This window comes from Leguminivora glycinivorella, chromosome 23 (assembly GCF_023078275.1).
Source record: "Leguminivora glycinivorella isolate SPB_JAAS2020 chromosome 23, LegGlyc_1.1, whole genome shotgun sequence".
In the NCBI taxonomy this organism is placed as follows: Eukaryota; Metazoa; Arthropoda; class Insecta; order Lepidoptera; family Tortricidae; genus Leguminivora; species Leguminivora glycinivorella.
This window is the reverse complement of record NC_062993.1, coordinates 10,940,557-10,960,008: the sequence shown is the minus strand read 5'-3', so window position 1 is coordinate 10,960,008 and position 19,452 is coordinate 10,940,557. Positions and strand designations below refer to the sequence as shown.

At 36.2% G+C, this 19,452-nt stretch overlaps 1 protein-coding gene across 1 annotated transcript in view; it reads right to left on the bottom strand.

Annotated features, from left to right (window-relative positions):
• LOC125238217 overlaps positions 1-17,015 on the bottom strand; it is a 55,505-nt gene extending 38,490 nt beyond the window's left edge. Inside the window, exon 1 of the mRNA XM_048145492.1 lies at positions 16,956-17,015. Coding sequence (XP_048001449.1) covers positions 16,956-17,015 — 60 coding nt within the window. The remainder of the gene's footprint in view (positions 1-16,955) is intronic.
• Positions 17,016-19,452: the final 2,437 nt, after the last annotated feature.

Here is a 19,452-nt window from a genome sequence, read left to right as displayed (position 1 = left end):
CAGAAAATCGGTCCACTATGTAGGGCCACTATGTTCAGTATCGCCCTTGTATAGGCGGCAAACGAGCAGACGAGACGCCTGATGGGAAGCAGTCGTCGCCGGCCATGGACATAGGCAACATCAGGAGAGCCACCTATGCGTTGCCGACCATTGAAAACTCTAAATGTACCTGCTTTGTGAAGAACCATCACCACCATCTTAAAGGCCGGCAACGCACCTCCAACACCTCTGGTGTTTCGGGTGTCCATGGGCGGCGGTGATCGCTTACCATCAGGCGACCTGTCTGCTCGTTTGCCTCCTATCCCATAAAAAAAAAACCTCTAGCTCAAGAAAATCAACTCAGAAATTGGCTCATCCCACAACTTGCACGTTCTGGACAAAAACGAGCGAGAGGCCCGTTTGTTCGTTGTAGCTTGCGCGGGCGACGGTCGCGCGATGGTCGCGCGACGGCGATGCGACGCATACGAAATCAAACCTTATCGATATGGAAGTAGACGATGCGATGAGACGCGACGGCGACGGTCGCGCGACGGTCGCGCGACCGTCGCCCACGCAAGACACGGCGTTATTGGGCATTTTATGTAAATAACGAAAGGAATTGTGAAGGTTAATATAATATTTATCTATCTAATTAATAGAGAAGGCGGATTAAATAATTTTCAATCATTGTAAGCTAATATTATCCTGTGTCTTAAATAAAGGATTTAGTTAATTTAAATGCAAATTGGAAATATTTCTAAACATGAGAAACCGTGAACTAATTTTGTGATATTGACATAAAATTATTAATTTTCCCTTCCTTATGTACACCGTTAAATAATTTCGGTTTGCTTTACTGTGTTTTATTCTATATTAATAAACTAAACAAATCAAGAAACTAGATATAAATAACTTTAGTACTTTTTACTGATCTTTAAATTATACCTATATTATTGTAATTATTGACATTATAATAATATCTTTCCCATTACGGAATAATGGTGTTCCGGAACTTTGGAAGGCGTGCGCGGGACCGAAGCCAACGCGTAGAGGCCCTTTAGACACTTTAATGAAATGTAAGGGGTACACCGCGCGGATGTTGCCCTTGCCCGCCCTATTTGCTAAAATGAACTGGGTGGCTAGCCGAATGGCACAATCGCTCACGAAACACACTCACAGAGCGCAATATCTATCTCCGCCAGGGTCTATTTGAATCTAAAATGAACTGGGCTATTGGATGAAAGTGATAAACTAAATACAGGGCTATGAGATAAAAAAACCGGACGCCTGCCTAATAAAACGGTATCCAATTTTATTTCCGGCAGACGGTGACTCGTCCCCACAAGATGGGTCAAATTATAACTATAAACTTAACGATCTTTTTAAAATTTAAAATAATTTAAATTGTTATTTTACATTATGAAATAAATAAAATCAAATCATTACTATTGTACAGTCTGGCAAAACTAATAAAAATTAAAAAATGGCAACATCGCAGTGATGTCCCGTATTTGTAAATTTATTGATTTGGCAGCATCGCAGTAATTGTCTAATACATAATAATCTTTTTTGTCGAACTTTAAATAAATACTATTATTTTATGATAACTGTTATGTTACTGACAATAAGTCAGCTGGTAGATATACTCGTACTCAGTACCTACCTACATACTTGTATCGGCTACTTCTACATATAAGTGATGTGTTCAACAAATAATAAGGTAATTTTTTCTTCATTTTAAGTGTGATTGCCAACGTTACATCAACAATAATGCCAACAATATTATGAAATCTCTTTGTTGCATGTAACGCAAAAGAAAATAATAATGTCATCAGCACATGACATTGACGCGTAGAGCTTTACTGCTATATCAAAGCCCGGTCTGAATCGCTATCAAATTGGATTTCTTTTTCTCGCTTAATGTAGATGGTAGTAAAAACAATCGTTATTTGTTATACAAGGGGGCAAAGTTGTATTTTAACGCCGAGTGTGGAGTTGAAAAACGAGCAAGTGAAAGGACTCTATAGTTGAACCACGAGCGAAGCGAGTGGTTCGAAAATAGAATCCTGAACTTGCGAGTTTTTTAACACACGAGAAGTAAAATACATTTGCACCCGAGTGTAACACAAAAGTTTTCCCCTCATTATAGCGAGGAAACTACAACGCAAAAAATGCGTTTATCACTGCTTCCAGTAGTTCCACAGGTGGTAAGTCATCTTTATTACTAGATTCACCTACTTTTATCAATTTTAAAGCAGTTAATTTGACTTTATTCAAGGTCAAATTACTTTACCCACTAGTGGATAAAATGTGTTTTTACGCGCTGATATTGAAGGACAAAACACGTGTTTCCGAGCTAGTGAGGGGAAAAATAGTTTTAATTTGTGTTGTATACATCTTCGATGACATTTTGCTGGGACGTCTTCTGTGACAACGGCCAGTGCAACCTGGCCGAAACGTCGGAAAAAAGGTAAAATAATGATATTTTATCGCGTTCGGCCTGTTAGTGATTTTAAAGATGATTTATAATTTTGTTTAACATTAAATAAATATTGAATACCAAATTTTTTAAAGACACACACGGGTCAAACGCGATAAAACAACATTATTACCTTTTACCCAACGTTCGTAGTCTTCCGTGACCACGGCTAGTGCAAACGTTGGATAAAAGGTAACAATATTATTATATCGGGTTCGACCCGTGTGTTTCTTTAAAAAATGTGTACAAAACGTGAGAACTTAAAGTGTGAATACCCAAATCAATAAATATTATAAAATGTTCTTTCGAAGATTCGAAACCCGAACCGCGGCTTTCAGCAGTAGGTAGGTGATTATTATTTAGTAAAAAATAGGATTACGTTCTTAGGATTTTAAATTAATATTGTAATCACATCGTAGAAGTCGGGTAAGCTAAAGCCTGGCCAGAAATATATGACTATTCTGGGGTATGGGGTGGCAGTTCAGTTTAGTATGAAGACAACTACAAAATTAAAATTTTGAAAAACCTCCGACTGCGACATAGTAGACCGATTTTCATGAAACATGGCTAAGAACACCCCACTAACTCAGCTTTCAGACAAAAAAAAATCGAAATCGGTTCATCCGTTCGGAGAGCTACGATGCCACAGACAGAGACGTCAAAATTATAACACCCCGTCGTTTTTGCGTCGGTGGTTAAAAATAGTTCTTATGAAATTCCGCAAGATGGCGTGTAGTCTGCATATATTTCTGGTCGGCTTTGATATCTTCTACGTATATAAAACAATCCTGTGTGCATCACAACAAAAAAGGTCTCTGGCTCAGTATTTAAGGGTCAACCTTTGCGAGGCAAGCAAGAAGGGTTGTTCGGGTTCACTAAAGTGCTTTAGGCATATAACGATTTTTTAGCCATTACTAGACAAAAATATGCATGGTCACAGAGACTTAGCCTAACGACGTAGACCTAACAAGACCTTAAATCGTTAAGGTAGGTAAAGACTAACAAGTTCTTATTTGAACCTCGCCGCGTTGCGGATTTTCAGCTGAACTAATTTCTGGCAAGGATTTTTTTACTGGCTTTTTTCGATACCCGTCATCGAAAGTCATCGAATGTCAGTGATGTAAACTAGAAGTAAATATTTTAAAATTTCTAACGGTTTCATCGCAAATATGCCCAAAATAATATAAAAAAGTGAAAATAATTATACTGAACGTGATAAATTACGTACAACAAAAAATGATGAAGGATTTCACAGCATTTCGATAACAATGTTCCGAGATCGGTTGTTGACATGTCCGGTACTGACGGTTTATATTTAGTACGGTTCTCCTGTATTGATTAGTTGGTTTCGATTTAGCTTAATATATTTTTTGTTCTTATTGATAGTGTCTATAGCTGTGCCGTGAAAAATATTTAAAGAAATAAGGAGCCCGTCCATCATTGCCACCAGTACAAAACAAGGTCCCACGTAAAAAGAAAACAAACATCGACGACTTCGATAAAGGTACAAGATTCATGGATTTTAGGCTATGCGAAAGAAGTAGCAAGTCTTAAACCTACCTAAAACCATGTTTTAATTTTCTACAAATATTAACGCGAAACTAGTACACGCTGTCCCCATTATACATGACGTCCGCACATTATTGCCATATGAAAACGATTTATAGCGACACTCTTTCAGGGTCAAATAAAAACTTGTCAGGCTATATAATACTCAGAAATCAGGTTGTAACATCATTGAGTCAAGCCTTAAGCGGAGATTAATGCAAAATATATTATTATATTGATTCTTCACACATAAAATACCTACATAATAAACAAAGCAAGATTTGCAAGAGTGAATTCTAATAAAAAAAACCTTAAAAGTATTAAATTGGTTTGAAGGAATATTGCTAGATAGAATATCGTCACTACTTTTAAAAAACTTGTATCTTCGTCTGTTAATGAAAAGAAAATTGTAGTAAGTATGTATGGAATGCATATAGACTTACTGCGTTTTTACTTTGAGGAACAGCGTGAGATACGAGATTTTTTAAAAGTAGTGACGATATGGCCATGACATCTCGTCACTAGAAATTTATATTTAGTGATTGATTAGCTGCATGGCACAGTATAATTTTCGATTTTTCTTATTGAAATTATCAAGGATATATGAAATATGAAGAATTAAATATTTCAATCGACTACCTTTCGAATTTCATGCGACGCGTTTTATTATCTGTTCCCTTCTGACTTTCTGGTTTCCTCCTCTTAAATAAAATTCTATCATCGATTTAGTAAATATAATGAAAAAGGGCCCGTTATGATTTAGGGATGCCCGATAGAGCTAGCGTGGCCATTAGTTAAAACGCTGAGTCAGATTATCACAGACTAATTACATTCCAGATGTTGCATATTGTTGGTTCGTTGGCATTGTAGTGTCGTCTTGTTTTCTCACACGTATTGATTTGAAAGGGATGAACGACACTACGATGTTGCCACTTTTTAATTTCTACTCTTTTTGGTCAGACTATTACAGGTCGGTTGCCCGTGTAGTGAGGAAGGTGTTAAGAATTTCACCACCCCCTTTCGATATGGAATCCATTGTAGTGTGGGCGATGGGCAAACACCGCAGGTTAGAGAATTTTATTGGGATTGATATTTTAACTTTTTTTTTTCAACTCCTTAATTGTTAAGTTTGGCTCTGAAACTTGAGAAGTTTCCTCTACTATGTATGCATCTTTTTTATCAATTTATAGTCGAAGTTGAAAATACCAAGTGTAATTTTAAATGTCAAGTTTTCATATAAAATCGAAATGTAAATGCTGCTGAGATGTTTGACAGTAAATTGTCGCACGACATTGACCGCCGTTCATTGCTTGCTCAACAAGGAAATATTGACGCCGAGTAGGTAACAATGTTATTTATCGACCCAGAAATAGGCACAGAATTGTCAGCTTCTAGTATCAATGTCACTGTCCCGGCAACCTTCAAATCAAGAGTGAACAGGCATCTTTTCTGGGCGAGCTCACTCCATCGTAGGCCACGTCTTTGCCTTTGGCTAGGCTGTGGTCAAGAGTAAGTCCATTTATAATATATAAAAAAACTGTACTATCTGCTGCAAAAATAATGGAGAAATTATGAATGAATTCATTGATAAATTCGCCATGCACTTTTGCAGCTGTCAGTACCTATATAGTTCAATAAGCTACTTATATTTACCCCACCTGCCGGCGTATTATGCTTCCAATTTTATCACTTATCCACGTGGATAAACTATCCGTCACGCTTTGGCAAGTATGCCAGTGTGAGAGTGACAGATGTCTTATCCACGTGGATAAGTGATAAAATTGGAACCATGATACGCTGGCTGGCTGGAACTACATAATATACCGATGAAATAAAGTACAGTATTTATGTAGGAACATGTTTCCATTTAATTTTGGATAATGATTTGTGAACTGTGGCGCAGCTTGACCCAATAAAAAGCCCGGTCATGTTGAAATTGGTGATGTTACACTTTTCTAAAACAAAGATGCTTGATTAATGATCTGCGTTATAAATAACTCGGGTTTTTCATTCGGTAATACTTAAATAAGTAAGTTACTGTCGGTACAATGAGGAGGCACACTCCATGGACATAAAAAATGGAATTAGATAACTTTTACTTAAAATTGAAATATTTTTTTTATCCATACAAATTAATTCGGCCCGCAACGTAATGCAAACACACTCGCGTTAAACGCTCGTTGACAGTTGTCATTGATTGTCATCGCAACCACGTTTACAGTAGGTACATTGCTGCTGGGAAATTTTTCAAAAATTAATTATGGGCTGAAAATTAAGAGTAACTCAAAAACACCTCTTAATTAATGATAACAATATTGAATTATATGCCTGATTTCATTTATCGTCCTTATTACGTTTACGCACTGTATAACTCTCTCCAGCCTGCGGCTGTCGCGAGTTATTACCACTCGTCGACAAAATTCCCCTTACCTCCCTTGTTGCACAATATACTATTACATACATTTTGGATTTTTCAGTTGAAAAATCCAAAATGTATAATGTGAGTACAAGTGTAACAATAATAACCAGCTCTTGACCGTTTTCCCAGCGCTCCCAGTGAGGCGTGACCCGACTTTCTTCTAACCCGACACTTACACGAAAGCGCTAATTACAAGACTTATTAGGTCGGAGAAATGTGAGAGTGAGTCGATTGTTACAAGGTTACTGAGAAAAAGACATATACACCATGTTTTTATTGATTCCGCTAACTTTTAGAAGGTTCTTCAGGTGAATTATAATTAATTTATCTAAGAAACTATCGTCTTGACTCTTACGATTATCCAATTATTAAAATAAAAAAAATTAAACACGTGTGTGACATCCTTTTAATGTTATTTGTTTTGACTTGTGCCGTCAGATCAGATACTTGACACTTTTCGAATTTAACAAAAAACGATAGGTACACCGGGTGCTTGTCGAATTTAACGAAAAAAAAAACAGTGTAATATAACTCCTTCAAGACAGATAAAGTCTAAGAAAAAACGTAAGCACCTCGGAACCATCAAGAAAAATGTACGCACAGATGACTCAAAACCTTTGGTTAATTCTTATAAACCAAATTGTCAAAACTGAGGTTCGGTCAAAAGTTTTAGTTCTATGTCCAGAGATATCACAATTTAGAGATTAGATTAGCAATGAATGGATTTTTTACTATATCCGTAGACACGGTCTCGACTGGTACTTAAGCCAACGTCACAATCGCGTCTCTATTCATCTATCGCTCTTTTGTAGTGGTGCGATAGAGCCAGACTGCATTTCTGTCGCCAGGTGCCGTAGCCAAATGGCATTTCTGCGACGCGCAGCGAAAACGAAACGCCGCGAAAGGTAGTCTGGCCCTGTCGCGCCAATACGCAAGAGCGATGGAGAAAGATATCTACGAGCGTTTCGTGTCGTGAGCGTTTGTTCCATTCGGCTACGCAGGTGGCAACAATTGTCACTTCTGCTTGGCCGGATGTTCTAGATCGACAGGTGTTGTTTTGTTTGAGCTAAAACAAATTCTAGTAGTGCTTTTTAAGGGTGCGCAGCCGAATGGCACAAACGCTCACGAAACGAAACGCTCGTAGATATCTATCTCTATCGCTCGTGCGTATTAGCGTGACTGAGCCAGATTATTTTTCGCGGCTTTTCGTTTTCGTTTCGTGCCGCAGAAATGTCATTCGGCTCTATTAGAGATAGAAATCTTCGAGCGTTTCGTTTCGTGAGTGTTTGTGCCATTCGGCTACGCAAGGCTTTAAAATTGACACTGTCGTTAACAATCTGCATTTTTTACCCTTTAAACTAAAATAGCTATTCAAAACAAGATACAATAAAGCACTTTCGTTTTTCTATTCCCATAATATGCATACGAGAAATTATGTAAAATCGAATGTATAATAGACGAGCAAAAACGACTTCCAAGTAAAAGTGAAATAAAAGCTCAGATTCCAGTGCGGAAAATGTTCGCACATGTATCATACAATGTTCTTTAAACCCCTTTATTATTTTCAACATAAATAGTGCAACTTGACTAAATTCAACTTAATGTAAGACGAATCTTATTCGAAATTAGTACTTATTCGAAATATTGGCTCACATAACATTTCTTCAATCTTAGCTTACTATCGAACTAGAGCGGTACTAGGTATTTTTTTAATACCACGTCGGTGGTAAACAGGTATACGGTCCGCCTGATGGGAACCGGTCACCGTAACCTATGGACGCTTGCAACTCAACATGCGCGTTGCCGACCCATTAGAAATTTGTACACTCACTTTTTTGAAGAACCCCATACTGTTAGTTCATTGAGAATACATCGGCAGGGAGCTCATTCCACAGCCGGGGCGTCCGCGGGAGGAAATTCCTGTGAAACCGCACGGTATGCGACCATTTAGGTTGCAAGGTGTGTGGATGAGCGCCCTGTCGATGGCGAGCGGTACGATGATGAAAAGTGGACGTTGGTATCGAAGTAGTCATAATAAACTTATGTAAATTCTGTATATAAAACGTGTGCCGTTTACCGTGTGGTGACGGGTTAATAATTTCACCACCCCCTTTCTTCCCGTGGGTGACGTAGAAGGCGACTGTGGGATTAGGGGTAAATTGTGGCGTAGGCAACCTGTCACTGCAATGTCACAGTTTCGTTTTCTTTCAACCCTTTATTTGCCAAGAGTGGCACTGAAACTTGAGTAGTTTCATGTGCTCTGCCTACCCCTTCATGGGATACAGGCGTGATTGTATGTATGTATATAAAACTGTTTTCAGTACCTACAGATGATGTGTTTTGTCTGCACTAGTGCGTTCTTCCTTCGTCAAAGTGGTTCACTTCTTGTCAAGTCGAAACTTTGGAGGGCCATCTGTACTGACAAGCTTCGTACGATACACGGGCGAAAAGGAAGTCGGAAAAGAATGACGATAAATTGACATGACTGAAGGGATTTATCCGTATATAAGTAGAAAAGTATTGAGATATTAAATGTATCGAATTATTACATTTTTTTGCTTCTCCTCCAAAAAACTAATAAAATCTATGTATCTATTTACACCACCGAGATTACGTAATATTGGATCTACATTGGTTCAATTTTCCCATATTGTAAATATAATATGGTCGTAGTGAAAAAGAATAGTAAGGCAAAACGTATCGAAATGATTTATTCTTCTGTTTATAAATGTAATAATACTACGTAAATATAATATAATTATTATGAAATATACGAATGGCCAGATTCAGAATTTCAACTACGTCACCAATGTGCTGTAGATACGATATGAATCTGATCGTTTTCGTTTGAAAAACGTCATTTTTGACATTGACAGAAGAGTATTAAAATGACAAGACAATTATTAATTCACATTCTTTTAGTCACATTTTATTCACAATTTTTTTGTATTTATTATAATGTAGAAAAGTCACTAACATCAGCAGAGTAAAAGTTTTCCTGCAAATCAATTGTACGGCATTATATTTATTATAATTAAAAATACATTTTTTTGTTTTATTCCTAACGTTTAGGTATAATTATTTCTATTAATTTTCAAAAAAGATGAATGAATCTTTTCAGTAACGTAGTTTTATATTTTTAATGTTTAATTTTTAAGACGTAAAAGGGATTCTAATTATCATTCGTTTTCAGTGGAATTTCAGTTCTAATTTTAATTTCTCAAAATTCAAATTCCGCTGAAAATAGAAGCGTCGCAGCAATTAGAATATGGACTAGACGATTGAGAATTACCGTTTTCAATACAATAATTTTCAAGTAAACTTTCAGATACAATTAAAATTGACGGTTGTGTAATTTTTGAACAAAGATCAACTTTTATTTTTTCACTACGTTACTTCACACTTGATATCTCGAGAATTTAATTTTCTTTCTCTTCAGATGTCTAGTTTCGCGTTTTCTTCTTTTTAGGGTTCCGTAGTCAACTAGGAACCCTTATAGTTTCGCCATGTCTGTCCGTCCGTCCGTCCGTCCGTCCGCGGATAATCTCAGTAACCGTTAGCACTAGAAAGCTGAAATTTGGTACCAATATGTATATCAATCACACCAACAAAGTGCAAAAATAAAAAATGGAAAAAAATGTTTTATTAGGGTACCCCCCCTACATGTAAAGTGGGGGCTGATATTTTTTTTCATTCCAACCCCAACATGTGATATATTGTTGGATAGGTATTTAAAAATGAATAAGGGTTTACTAAGATCGTTTTTTGATAATATTAATATTTTCGGAAATAATCGCTCCTAAAGGAAAAAAAGTGCGTCCCCCCCCTCTAACTTTTGAACCATATGTTTAAAAAATGTGAAAAAAATCACGAAAGTAGAACTTTATAAAGACTTTCTAGGAAAATTGTTTTGAACTTGATAGGTTCAGTAGTATTTGAGAAAAATACGGAAAACTACGGAACCCTACACTGAGCGTGGCCCGACACGCACTTGGCCGGTTTTTTTCTCTAATTTTGTAATTTTTAACTAAACGTTAGGTTGTTTACTTTGCTCAGGAAAATAAAGAGATAAATGGGCAATTTTTTCAAAGTTGTCCCACCCCACTTTTTTGTAACATGGGTATTTTTACGCGATTCATACTCATAATGGCGAGGTCTTTCGATCCTGATCGAAAAAAAGGTGGGTAGTGGGTTAACCTCGGGGTAACCCTCCATTTGCGGTGGTGCAAGTGAGGCTGAGACAGTTCCAAGTGCCACGAGAATTCGAGTCTCCGATTGTTTTAAAATAACCACGATATAAAATTAAAAATTTGAAAAAAAAAAAAACCGACATAGTAGACCGACTTCCATCAAACATGGCTAAGTACACTCCCGACTAATTCAGATTAAAAAAAAAGTCTAAATAGGTTTATCCGTTCGGGAGCTACGATACCAAAGACAGACACATTCACAAACAGACACGTCAAACTTATAATATGTAGTTATAATACTCCGTTGTTTTTGCGTTAGGGGTTAATAAATTTCGTAGATTTTGCATCTGGTATATATATTTATGTTAAAACAACCACCGACATCGTCCCAGCTGCAAATTCTAAAGTTCTTATTAACGTAAACGTAACAATACGTTCTACGTTAATTCTGCCGTCAGTCAAGCCTCTTTGTTCTGACATCAAATATGTGCCAGAATGTTCGATATGGAACAAGAAACCTCGCTTGAATATCGATCGCGTATTAATAAAAGAATCTTTTTTTTTATAGCCTATATTGTTTCCCACTGCTGGGCAAAGGCCTCCCCTGTTTTCCGCCACTCGTCACGGCTCTTTGCATGCTCCCGCCAATCGCCACAAAATGAGTCCAGGTCTTTCCGCCATCTCATTTTTGGCCTACCTCGGCCTCGGGTAATTTGTGGTGCCCATTCGGTCGCTATTTTTGGCACATCTGTCTGGATGCATCCGACAGATATGTCCTGCCCAATCCCACTTGAACTTGGCTGCCTTTACACCCAGATATGCCTTTACACTTAATAAAAGAGTCTATTAATAGGAAAATTGTTATAATGTATTATTTCCCATCTTATTAATCTGACAGGTAATTTTATGATCAAAGCCGCAAAAGATCTCATATTAATATTTACACTGTGATGAAGTACAGATGTTAAGAAAAAAATATTAAGCAGTCAGGTCAGGAAACGGCTAAGCACTTTCCCCATAAAATAGGTCAAAAAATTCCCCGTCTAAAATTTAATATATTCTTACACTTAGGTACAACCTGTATTATTAATTAACACAAAATCGTTTATATTTACATACATACATACACCATACATACAATCACGCCTGTATCCCATAAAAGGGTAGGCAGAGCACATGAAACTACTAAAGCTTCAGGGCCACTCTTGGCAAATAAGGGGTTAAAAGAAAACGAAACTGTGGTATTGCAGTGACAGGTTGCCAGCCTCTCGCCTACACCACAATTTAACCCATATCCCATAGTCGCCTTCTACGACACCCACGGGAAGAAAGGGGATGTTTGGGGGTTGGTGGGGGGGGGTTGCCTGTGTGGTGACGGGTTAAGAATTTCACCACCCCCTTTCTTCCCGTTTATATTTGTCTTGTAAAATGTATTTTTATTTTACAAAAATTGTATTTTTATTGAAATAATTGCTAAAATTAGTTACAATGACATATTTAAAGTCACATACGGGTCGAACGCGATTAAGTAACATTATTTTACCTTTTTTTCCCAACGTTTCGCCCAGGTTACACTGGCGTGGTCGTGGTCAGTCTTTCGCGACCACGGCCAGTGCAACCTGGCCGAAACGTTGGGAAAAAGGTAAAATAATGTTAATTAATTGCGTTCGACCTGTATGTGACTTTAAATATGTGTACAAAGCGCGATAACGATAACTTAAAATGACACATATTTATTTGTAAATTTAATATGAAGTAAAGACGACTAAATCTACTTAATATATTATATCTCAATCACTTACAAGTACATTAAATTTATGCGAATCACGTTCTAAACATGAAAAATCGCTCCTAGTAGAAGGAAAAATGATCGGTCAGTTATTGAAAAAACTCGATGGCTCGCTCCGTATAATTCCTTCGTTAAGATTGGAGACTAATAAATAATAAGGACTTTCAAAACATTGTTTCTGAACGCAACTATTTTGACAAAATGATTTTATATTATTCCTGAGTCCATTAAATGATCCACTGAGTGTTTTTTCACGACATCTTTCACAATGATGGTACATATAATTAACTCCATACTAATTCAATATTTTTTAATGATAATATGAAGTTTATGTGACAAAAATATATTTTTTTAACTACCTATCAACATAAAATGGTGGCGAAACCCGGGATTTTTCTGAACGCAACATAAAAAGTTAAAATTTTGATAGTCTTCGCAGCGTAGGCAGATCGAAGAAGTGACATTTTGAAGTCTTTAATAATGTTTCCCCAATAGATGTTATTTTCCTACTTATAAGAACGAATTACGATAAATAAAATAATAATAATGTTAGTATCAGCTAGTTGGAACTTTATATTGTATCACTAGTTCTACGAGATTATCTTAATAATATTAAATTTCTTGATAATTATGTCACAGAAACATTTTTTTTAGATTGTTACATGTGGACCTTTTTACCTCGCCTTAGTATTTGACTCTCTTAGGCATTTGTGATTTGATGTCTTTCAATTGTTGTTATTATTTAACATTTGGATTTAAGATTTTCCGCTATTTAATAGACGGTTTCTTTTTTATCTGATACGAGTAAATAATGTGATATTTGCATCGTTTTATGTGGGTAAAAAAACTAACACGATTTTTACTGTTTAGTTTCACTATACAGTACTGTTTTCATTTTATAAAAATAGCTTTATAAATCTGATGTCAAAACAGTATTATGGGATTTTATGATAAGTCTAGACTTTTAACTTGTCTCTGGTTACAATATAATCTAGCTAAGATGAAAACCACAGATGCTCACAACAAAACGTACTAAGATCACGAATTCTCACAGAATCTTTATCTGTTCTTACTTCTAACACCTACTAAGTAGTATCCGTATAATCAATGTTGAAGATATCAGTTTTCTACCTTAATGCATTCTTGATAAGGAGCAATTGCATACATGTTTTTGACGTTACAGTTATCTCAATCCATGCATAGAATGTATTACATTGCGGTATTCTTTAATGATCTGATTAAGATACTTTTTAACCGTGATTTAAACGATTTCGTGAAATGACGGGATTCATGATATCGTGTTTTTAGAAAATTAGTGGAAATGCAATTTTCGCTATAATTGTTGAAATGAATCTTGTGAGTGTTAGTTATTGTGCCAATTAGCGGGATATGAATCGGACATTGTTAGATCGGGTTAACTTGTTAGGCTGGTTTTACGCCGTGGCTTGCGTGAGCGACGGTCGCGCGATGGTCGCGCGACGGCGATGCGACGCATACGAAATCAAACCTTATCGATTTGGAAGTAGACGATGCGATGAGACGCGACGGCGACGGTCGCGCGACCGTCGCGTCGCCCACGCAAGACACGGCGTTAGTGTCACGTAGATCGACCGCGGGGAGCGATCTGAACTACTAATTTATATGAAGTTGATGTTAATAATAATAATAAAATACTTTATTGCACTACTACAACGACAACAGCTAAACAAACAAATAAAGAACTTAAATAGTAGGTAACAACAGGCGGTCTTATCGCTAAAGAGCGATCTCTACCAGACAACCTTCAGACAGCGAGATATGTAGTGGATAGAAAAGGGTTAAGGGCAGTGCAAATAAAATAAAATAAATGTAAATACCTAACTCAATATAAACTATAAGCAAGAAAATAAAAAATAAATATAAGATTTTCAATAAAATAAACTACATACATTCGTGAAGCGATAAAAATAAACTACATAAACCTACACAAACTACATAGATACATATTGAACATCCAAGCAAAAGAGAGTAACGACCAGGTAGCGCAAACAAAAAATGGGAAAAAGACTAAGGAAGAGATAAAAAGTGTTCCTTTAAACGTTTTTTTTTGAAAATCGTCAGTGACTGAGCACGTCTTATATCGATTGGCAAATCATTCCACATTATTACTGATGTTGTCGTTCGTTTGTCTCTTAAACACTCCCTGAACTTACTTGAATACATATTTAGTTCGGCAAGGATCCGCTCCGCGCGGTCGGTCCGCGTGACACTAAAACCAGCCTTATGGCCTCATTTGAATATATATATTTGCCTGTGTGGTGACGGGTTAAGAATTTCACCACCCCCTTTCTTCCCGTGGGTGTCGTAGAAGGCGACTATGGGATATGGGTTAAATTGTGGCGTAGGCGAGAGGCTGGAAATCTGTCATTGCAATGTCACAGTTTCGTTTTCTTTCAACCCCTTATTTTGCCAAGAGTGGCACTGAAGCTTTAGTAGTTTCATGTGTTCTGCCTATCCCTTTATGGGATACCGGCGTGATTGTATGTATGTTGAAAAATATATTCGGTCATGTCAAAAATGATTCATTAAAAAAGTTATTTTTGACATCATTGGCATCTTTTACCCTTTCCGACCAATATCGTATTTAGAGTAAATTTTCGATTCATTCAGCCCGATATATTTTCTGAAGTCGATTTATTTTAGGTGAACAGAAAATAATATAAAAAGCAATAAATGTTAGCACCTAAGTAACAGAAAAATAAGTAAGACAATAACACAAAATAAATAGGGAAATCAGGATATAAAAATACGTACATATAAAGAATAATTGTAATAAAAAAATATTTACGTAATTTTTCATAGAACAGCGAAATCACAATAGCCTATTCGTTTGCAAAATGGCATACTAATGATTGCATTCTTTTCACGTTGTTTTTTGACGTGATATTAAAAAATGAGGAAATATTAAATTTGTTTGTTGTGAGATATTTTTATTTTCTTTTAATTTATATTTTTCGTGCGAAGAGCTTTTTTTTTGTAGTATGAATAAAAAATCGCAACGTTTTACGAAATAATTTATAATGCGTATTTTAATAAACGAGTATATTCTAAACGAATCAAATTAGATTGTAATTAAAAACGTTAGGAGTATTTAATATTAAATCAGTTTAAAAATAGACATCCTAGGTATTATTACCTTGTACAACGTAGTACTTAACTAGGCAAAAGGCAACTCCTAGGTAGGTTTCCATAGCAGCAAATAATAGTAACACTTGACAAAGAACGGTAAATGCACAATGCACATTTTTTTTAAATGCTACCAAAGTTTTAGGTTTATCTGTTCATATTTTCACAGATGATCTCAATTCTTGACAGTAAAGGCAACATCAATCATTTTTTTTACCAAACACTTTTTAGCAATTATTTTTTATTTTAATCAACACAAAAGGTATTTCGTTTCCAACTATCATTAACACTTACACTGTAACGTAAGTATATAAAAAAAATACACATACATACAATCACGCCTGTATCCCATAAAGGGGTAAGCAGAGCACATGAAACTACTAAAGCTTCAGTGCCACTCTTGGCAAATAAGGGGTTGAACGAAAACGAAACTGTGACATTGCAGTGACAGGTTGCCAGCCTACGCCACAATTTAACCCATATCCCACAGTCGCCTTCTACGACACCCACGGGAAGAAAGGGGTGGTGAAATTCTTAACCCGTCACCACACAGGCTAAATAAACAGGATAAAAAAATAGTATCCTGTAAAAACAAAAATTGAGATCATTTTACCGTTTATAAGTTACAATAATTATCACAAATCACGTACACTAGAGCTTTCATCCCATTTGACACACCTCTAGAATTTGATCCCATTTCCCACAAGAATTTCATCCCACTTCTCACACTGAGATGTCTAAGTTGACATTAGGGCCATTAGCTTGGACCACCCGCTTAACTCAAGGTTAGTGGGCTGTCAACTGCCAAATTCCATATAAAATGGTGGGTTAACCTCGGGTTAATCTTTCATTTTCGGTGGTGTAAGTGTCCTTTAGAAGCTCATCCACTTTTCACACTAAAATGGCCTACACCATTCATCCCAGTTGTCACACTGAGATGTTCGACACTAAAATTTTATCCCACTTCTCACACTGAGATAACCTACACTAAAATTTCACCCGATTCACTGAAAACTCAAAAGTCACAATTCTGAGATGACCCACTTATCACTTCTCACACTGAGATAACCTACACTAGAATTTCACCCAGTTCACTGTCAAAAAGTCACATTGGGATGCCCTTCTCACTCTGAGATGACCTACACTAGATTTCATCCCACTTCTCACACTGAGATAACCTACACTAGAATTTCACCCAGTTCACTGAAAACCCTCAAAAAGTCACATTGGGGAGCCCTTCTCACTCTGAGATGACCTACACTAGAATTTCATCACTTTTCACTGAAAACCCTTAAAAAGTCTCACCGTAATTTCTCACTCTGAGATGACCTACACTAGAATTTCATCCCACTGTTCACTGAAAACCCAAAATGCACAGATCCTCACCTCATGTTTCTCACTCCTCACGACCCCAACCAGGAGGATGGTCAACAGAAACGCCTTCATATTTTCACTACACAACACGCACGCACGGTAGCTAGGCACGGAGCGACGCAAATGCAGGCGTGCATGCGTATGCACTTATATATGTAGGTGCGGTGCAGTGGGGCTGGCTCGCTGGACTTTTTTAATTTTGTTGTTAAATTAAAGTTTTAATATTTTTTCATCTATGCTAATTAGCGCATATCGATACCTTTGGGTTCAATTGGCGTAAAGGACAAAATGCAGGTTTTCAGGAGAAGCAAAAAACAACTTTTTTTTTTAGAAAAATGTTTATATCTTTTTTGTTTTTTGACCTATATTTGTGACGTATATAGAAAAATATGTAGATTTTTAGTATCCTTCACCTAGTGTAGCAACCGTAGTGATAAACTAAACGGTTTAGAAGTTAGATGGTTGTAAAGGACACGTCAAAATGCTATGGACGTCCTTTACACCCACGATTTTTTTGAACAATTAGAGTTGATAGGGTCGTAAATGACGGTCTTAGATGATTTTTATACAAATTCGGGGCGTAAATGTAACCGGAATGGTACAAATGGCAACTGTTTTTAGCTTAGTTTACAATTGAGAAACTTGAAAAATGTATCAAAACGTAGTTAATATGGCATAGAATAGCCACATTAGTGTTACAGTGTATATTTATCTAAATATTTAACAGTGACAAAGAACAAGACTATTTTATATCCAGTTTTGCAATAAAGAAACAACATTTGCTTAAAAACTATCTAATATTTTGGAAAGTTATTATTTTAGTACTCGCCGCTCGGCTGTCTCAATAAGTTACGCATTCAGTATTTAATTCTAGCAGGGAAACGATTTCGTAGTTTAAGTAAAACACTAATTGTAATCACGTAAACTTTAATCAGCAACTGTGAATAGTAGACTATATTAATACGACAGTAATTTTAAGTCTAAAGTAGAAAGAAGTTTTAAGAATAACTAAGAGTTAAGTACTTATTTATAAACGCAAGTTAGGACGCGTATACAAACTGTATATATAGTCAAGACTACCTACTATGTTGATTCATATTTTTGATAATTTTAAAATAGAAGATTGTTATTTAGTCTTAAACCTGTTAAATAAGAATAATTTTAATTATGAGTTCAATCCTAGAAATATTATAGTCAATGCTTTAAGTACCTGGGTACATAGCCAAGTCACCAAACGCTAACGCTCTTTCGCTAGCGAAACGCACCTGTTATTGTCGCAGTCGCACTTAATGTTAGTATAGTCTACTGTTAAAGTTTACTGCCGGCGTAGCTGAATGGCAATCGTCGACAAAAATGCAGTCTGGTGCAATACGCAAGAGCGATAAAGATATATAGCTACGAAATAGATATTATCGTGAGCGTTTGTGCATTTGGGTACGTACCCTGATTACCATAATGTTTTTTTTAATTACCTACATCTCGCCGCAGTATAATAATACTACGAAAGCGTTTCCCTGCTAGAATTAAAGACTGAATGCGTAACCTACTGACTATTCAGACAGCGGCGAATACTAAAAAATAACTTTGAATTTGTTGCCAAAGTATTAGATAGTTTTTAAGCAAATATTGTTTCTTTATGACAAAACTGGATATAAAATATTAGTCTTGTTCTTTTTTGTTGCTAAGATAGCTTAGATAAATAATACACTGCATTAAACTGATGTAGAGCTATTCTATGCCATATTAAGTACGTTTTGATACATTTTTCCAGTTTTTAATTGTAAACTTAGAACAACATTTGTACCATTTCGGTTACAATTACGCCCCGACTTTGTATAAAAATCATCTAAGACCGTCATTTACGACCGTATCAAATCATGGGTGTAAAGGACGTTATAACATTTTGACGTGTCCTTTACAACCATCTATCTTCTAAATCGTTTAGTTTATCACTACGGTTGCTACACTAGGTTAAAGATACTCGTAATCTGCATATTTTTCTTATACACGTCACAAATATAGGTCAAAAAACAAAAAAGTGGGTTTATCTTTCTCTTGAAACCTGCATTACATGTCCTTTACGACAATTGAACCCAAAGATATCGATTACAGTTGCGGATAAAATATTTTTAGTGCTGGTCGTAAAGGACGAAGAACAAAAAAACTTGTCCTTTACGCCCAACTTTATCACACTACTATAGAAAGTGATCCTTAAAAAGTAAGGGCTTAAAGGTCAACAATATATAACAAGGTGACTTGCGACTATATTTTTATTTGTAGATTTCCTTTACGACACAAATAATAATTTATAATTAATGACTTGATATTTACGCCCCTTCAGAAAAGCTATTTTTGCAAGTCCATAGTAGAAAATCTTGGTCGTAAAGGCAACTTTTTAAGAGATATCGAAATTTTAACTACACAGATCGATAGCGCTTGAAATTCTGAACAAAACTGTATATATAACTCATTTTCGCCAAAATGTCCTTTACGCCAATTGAACCCAGAG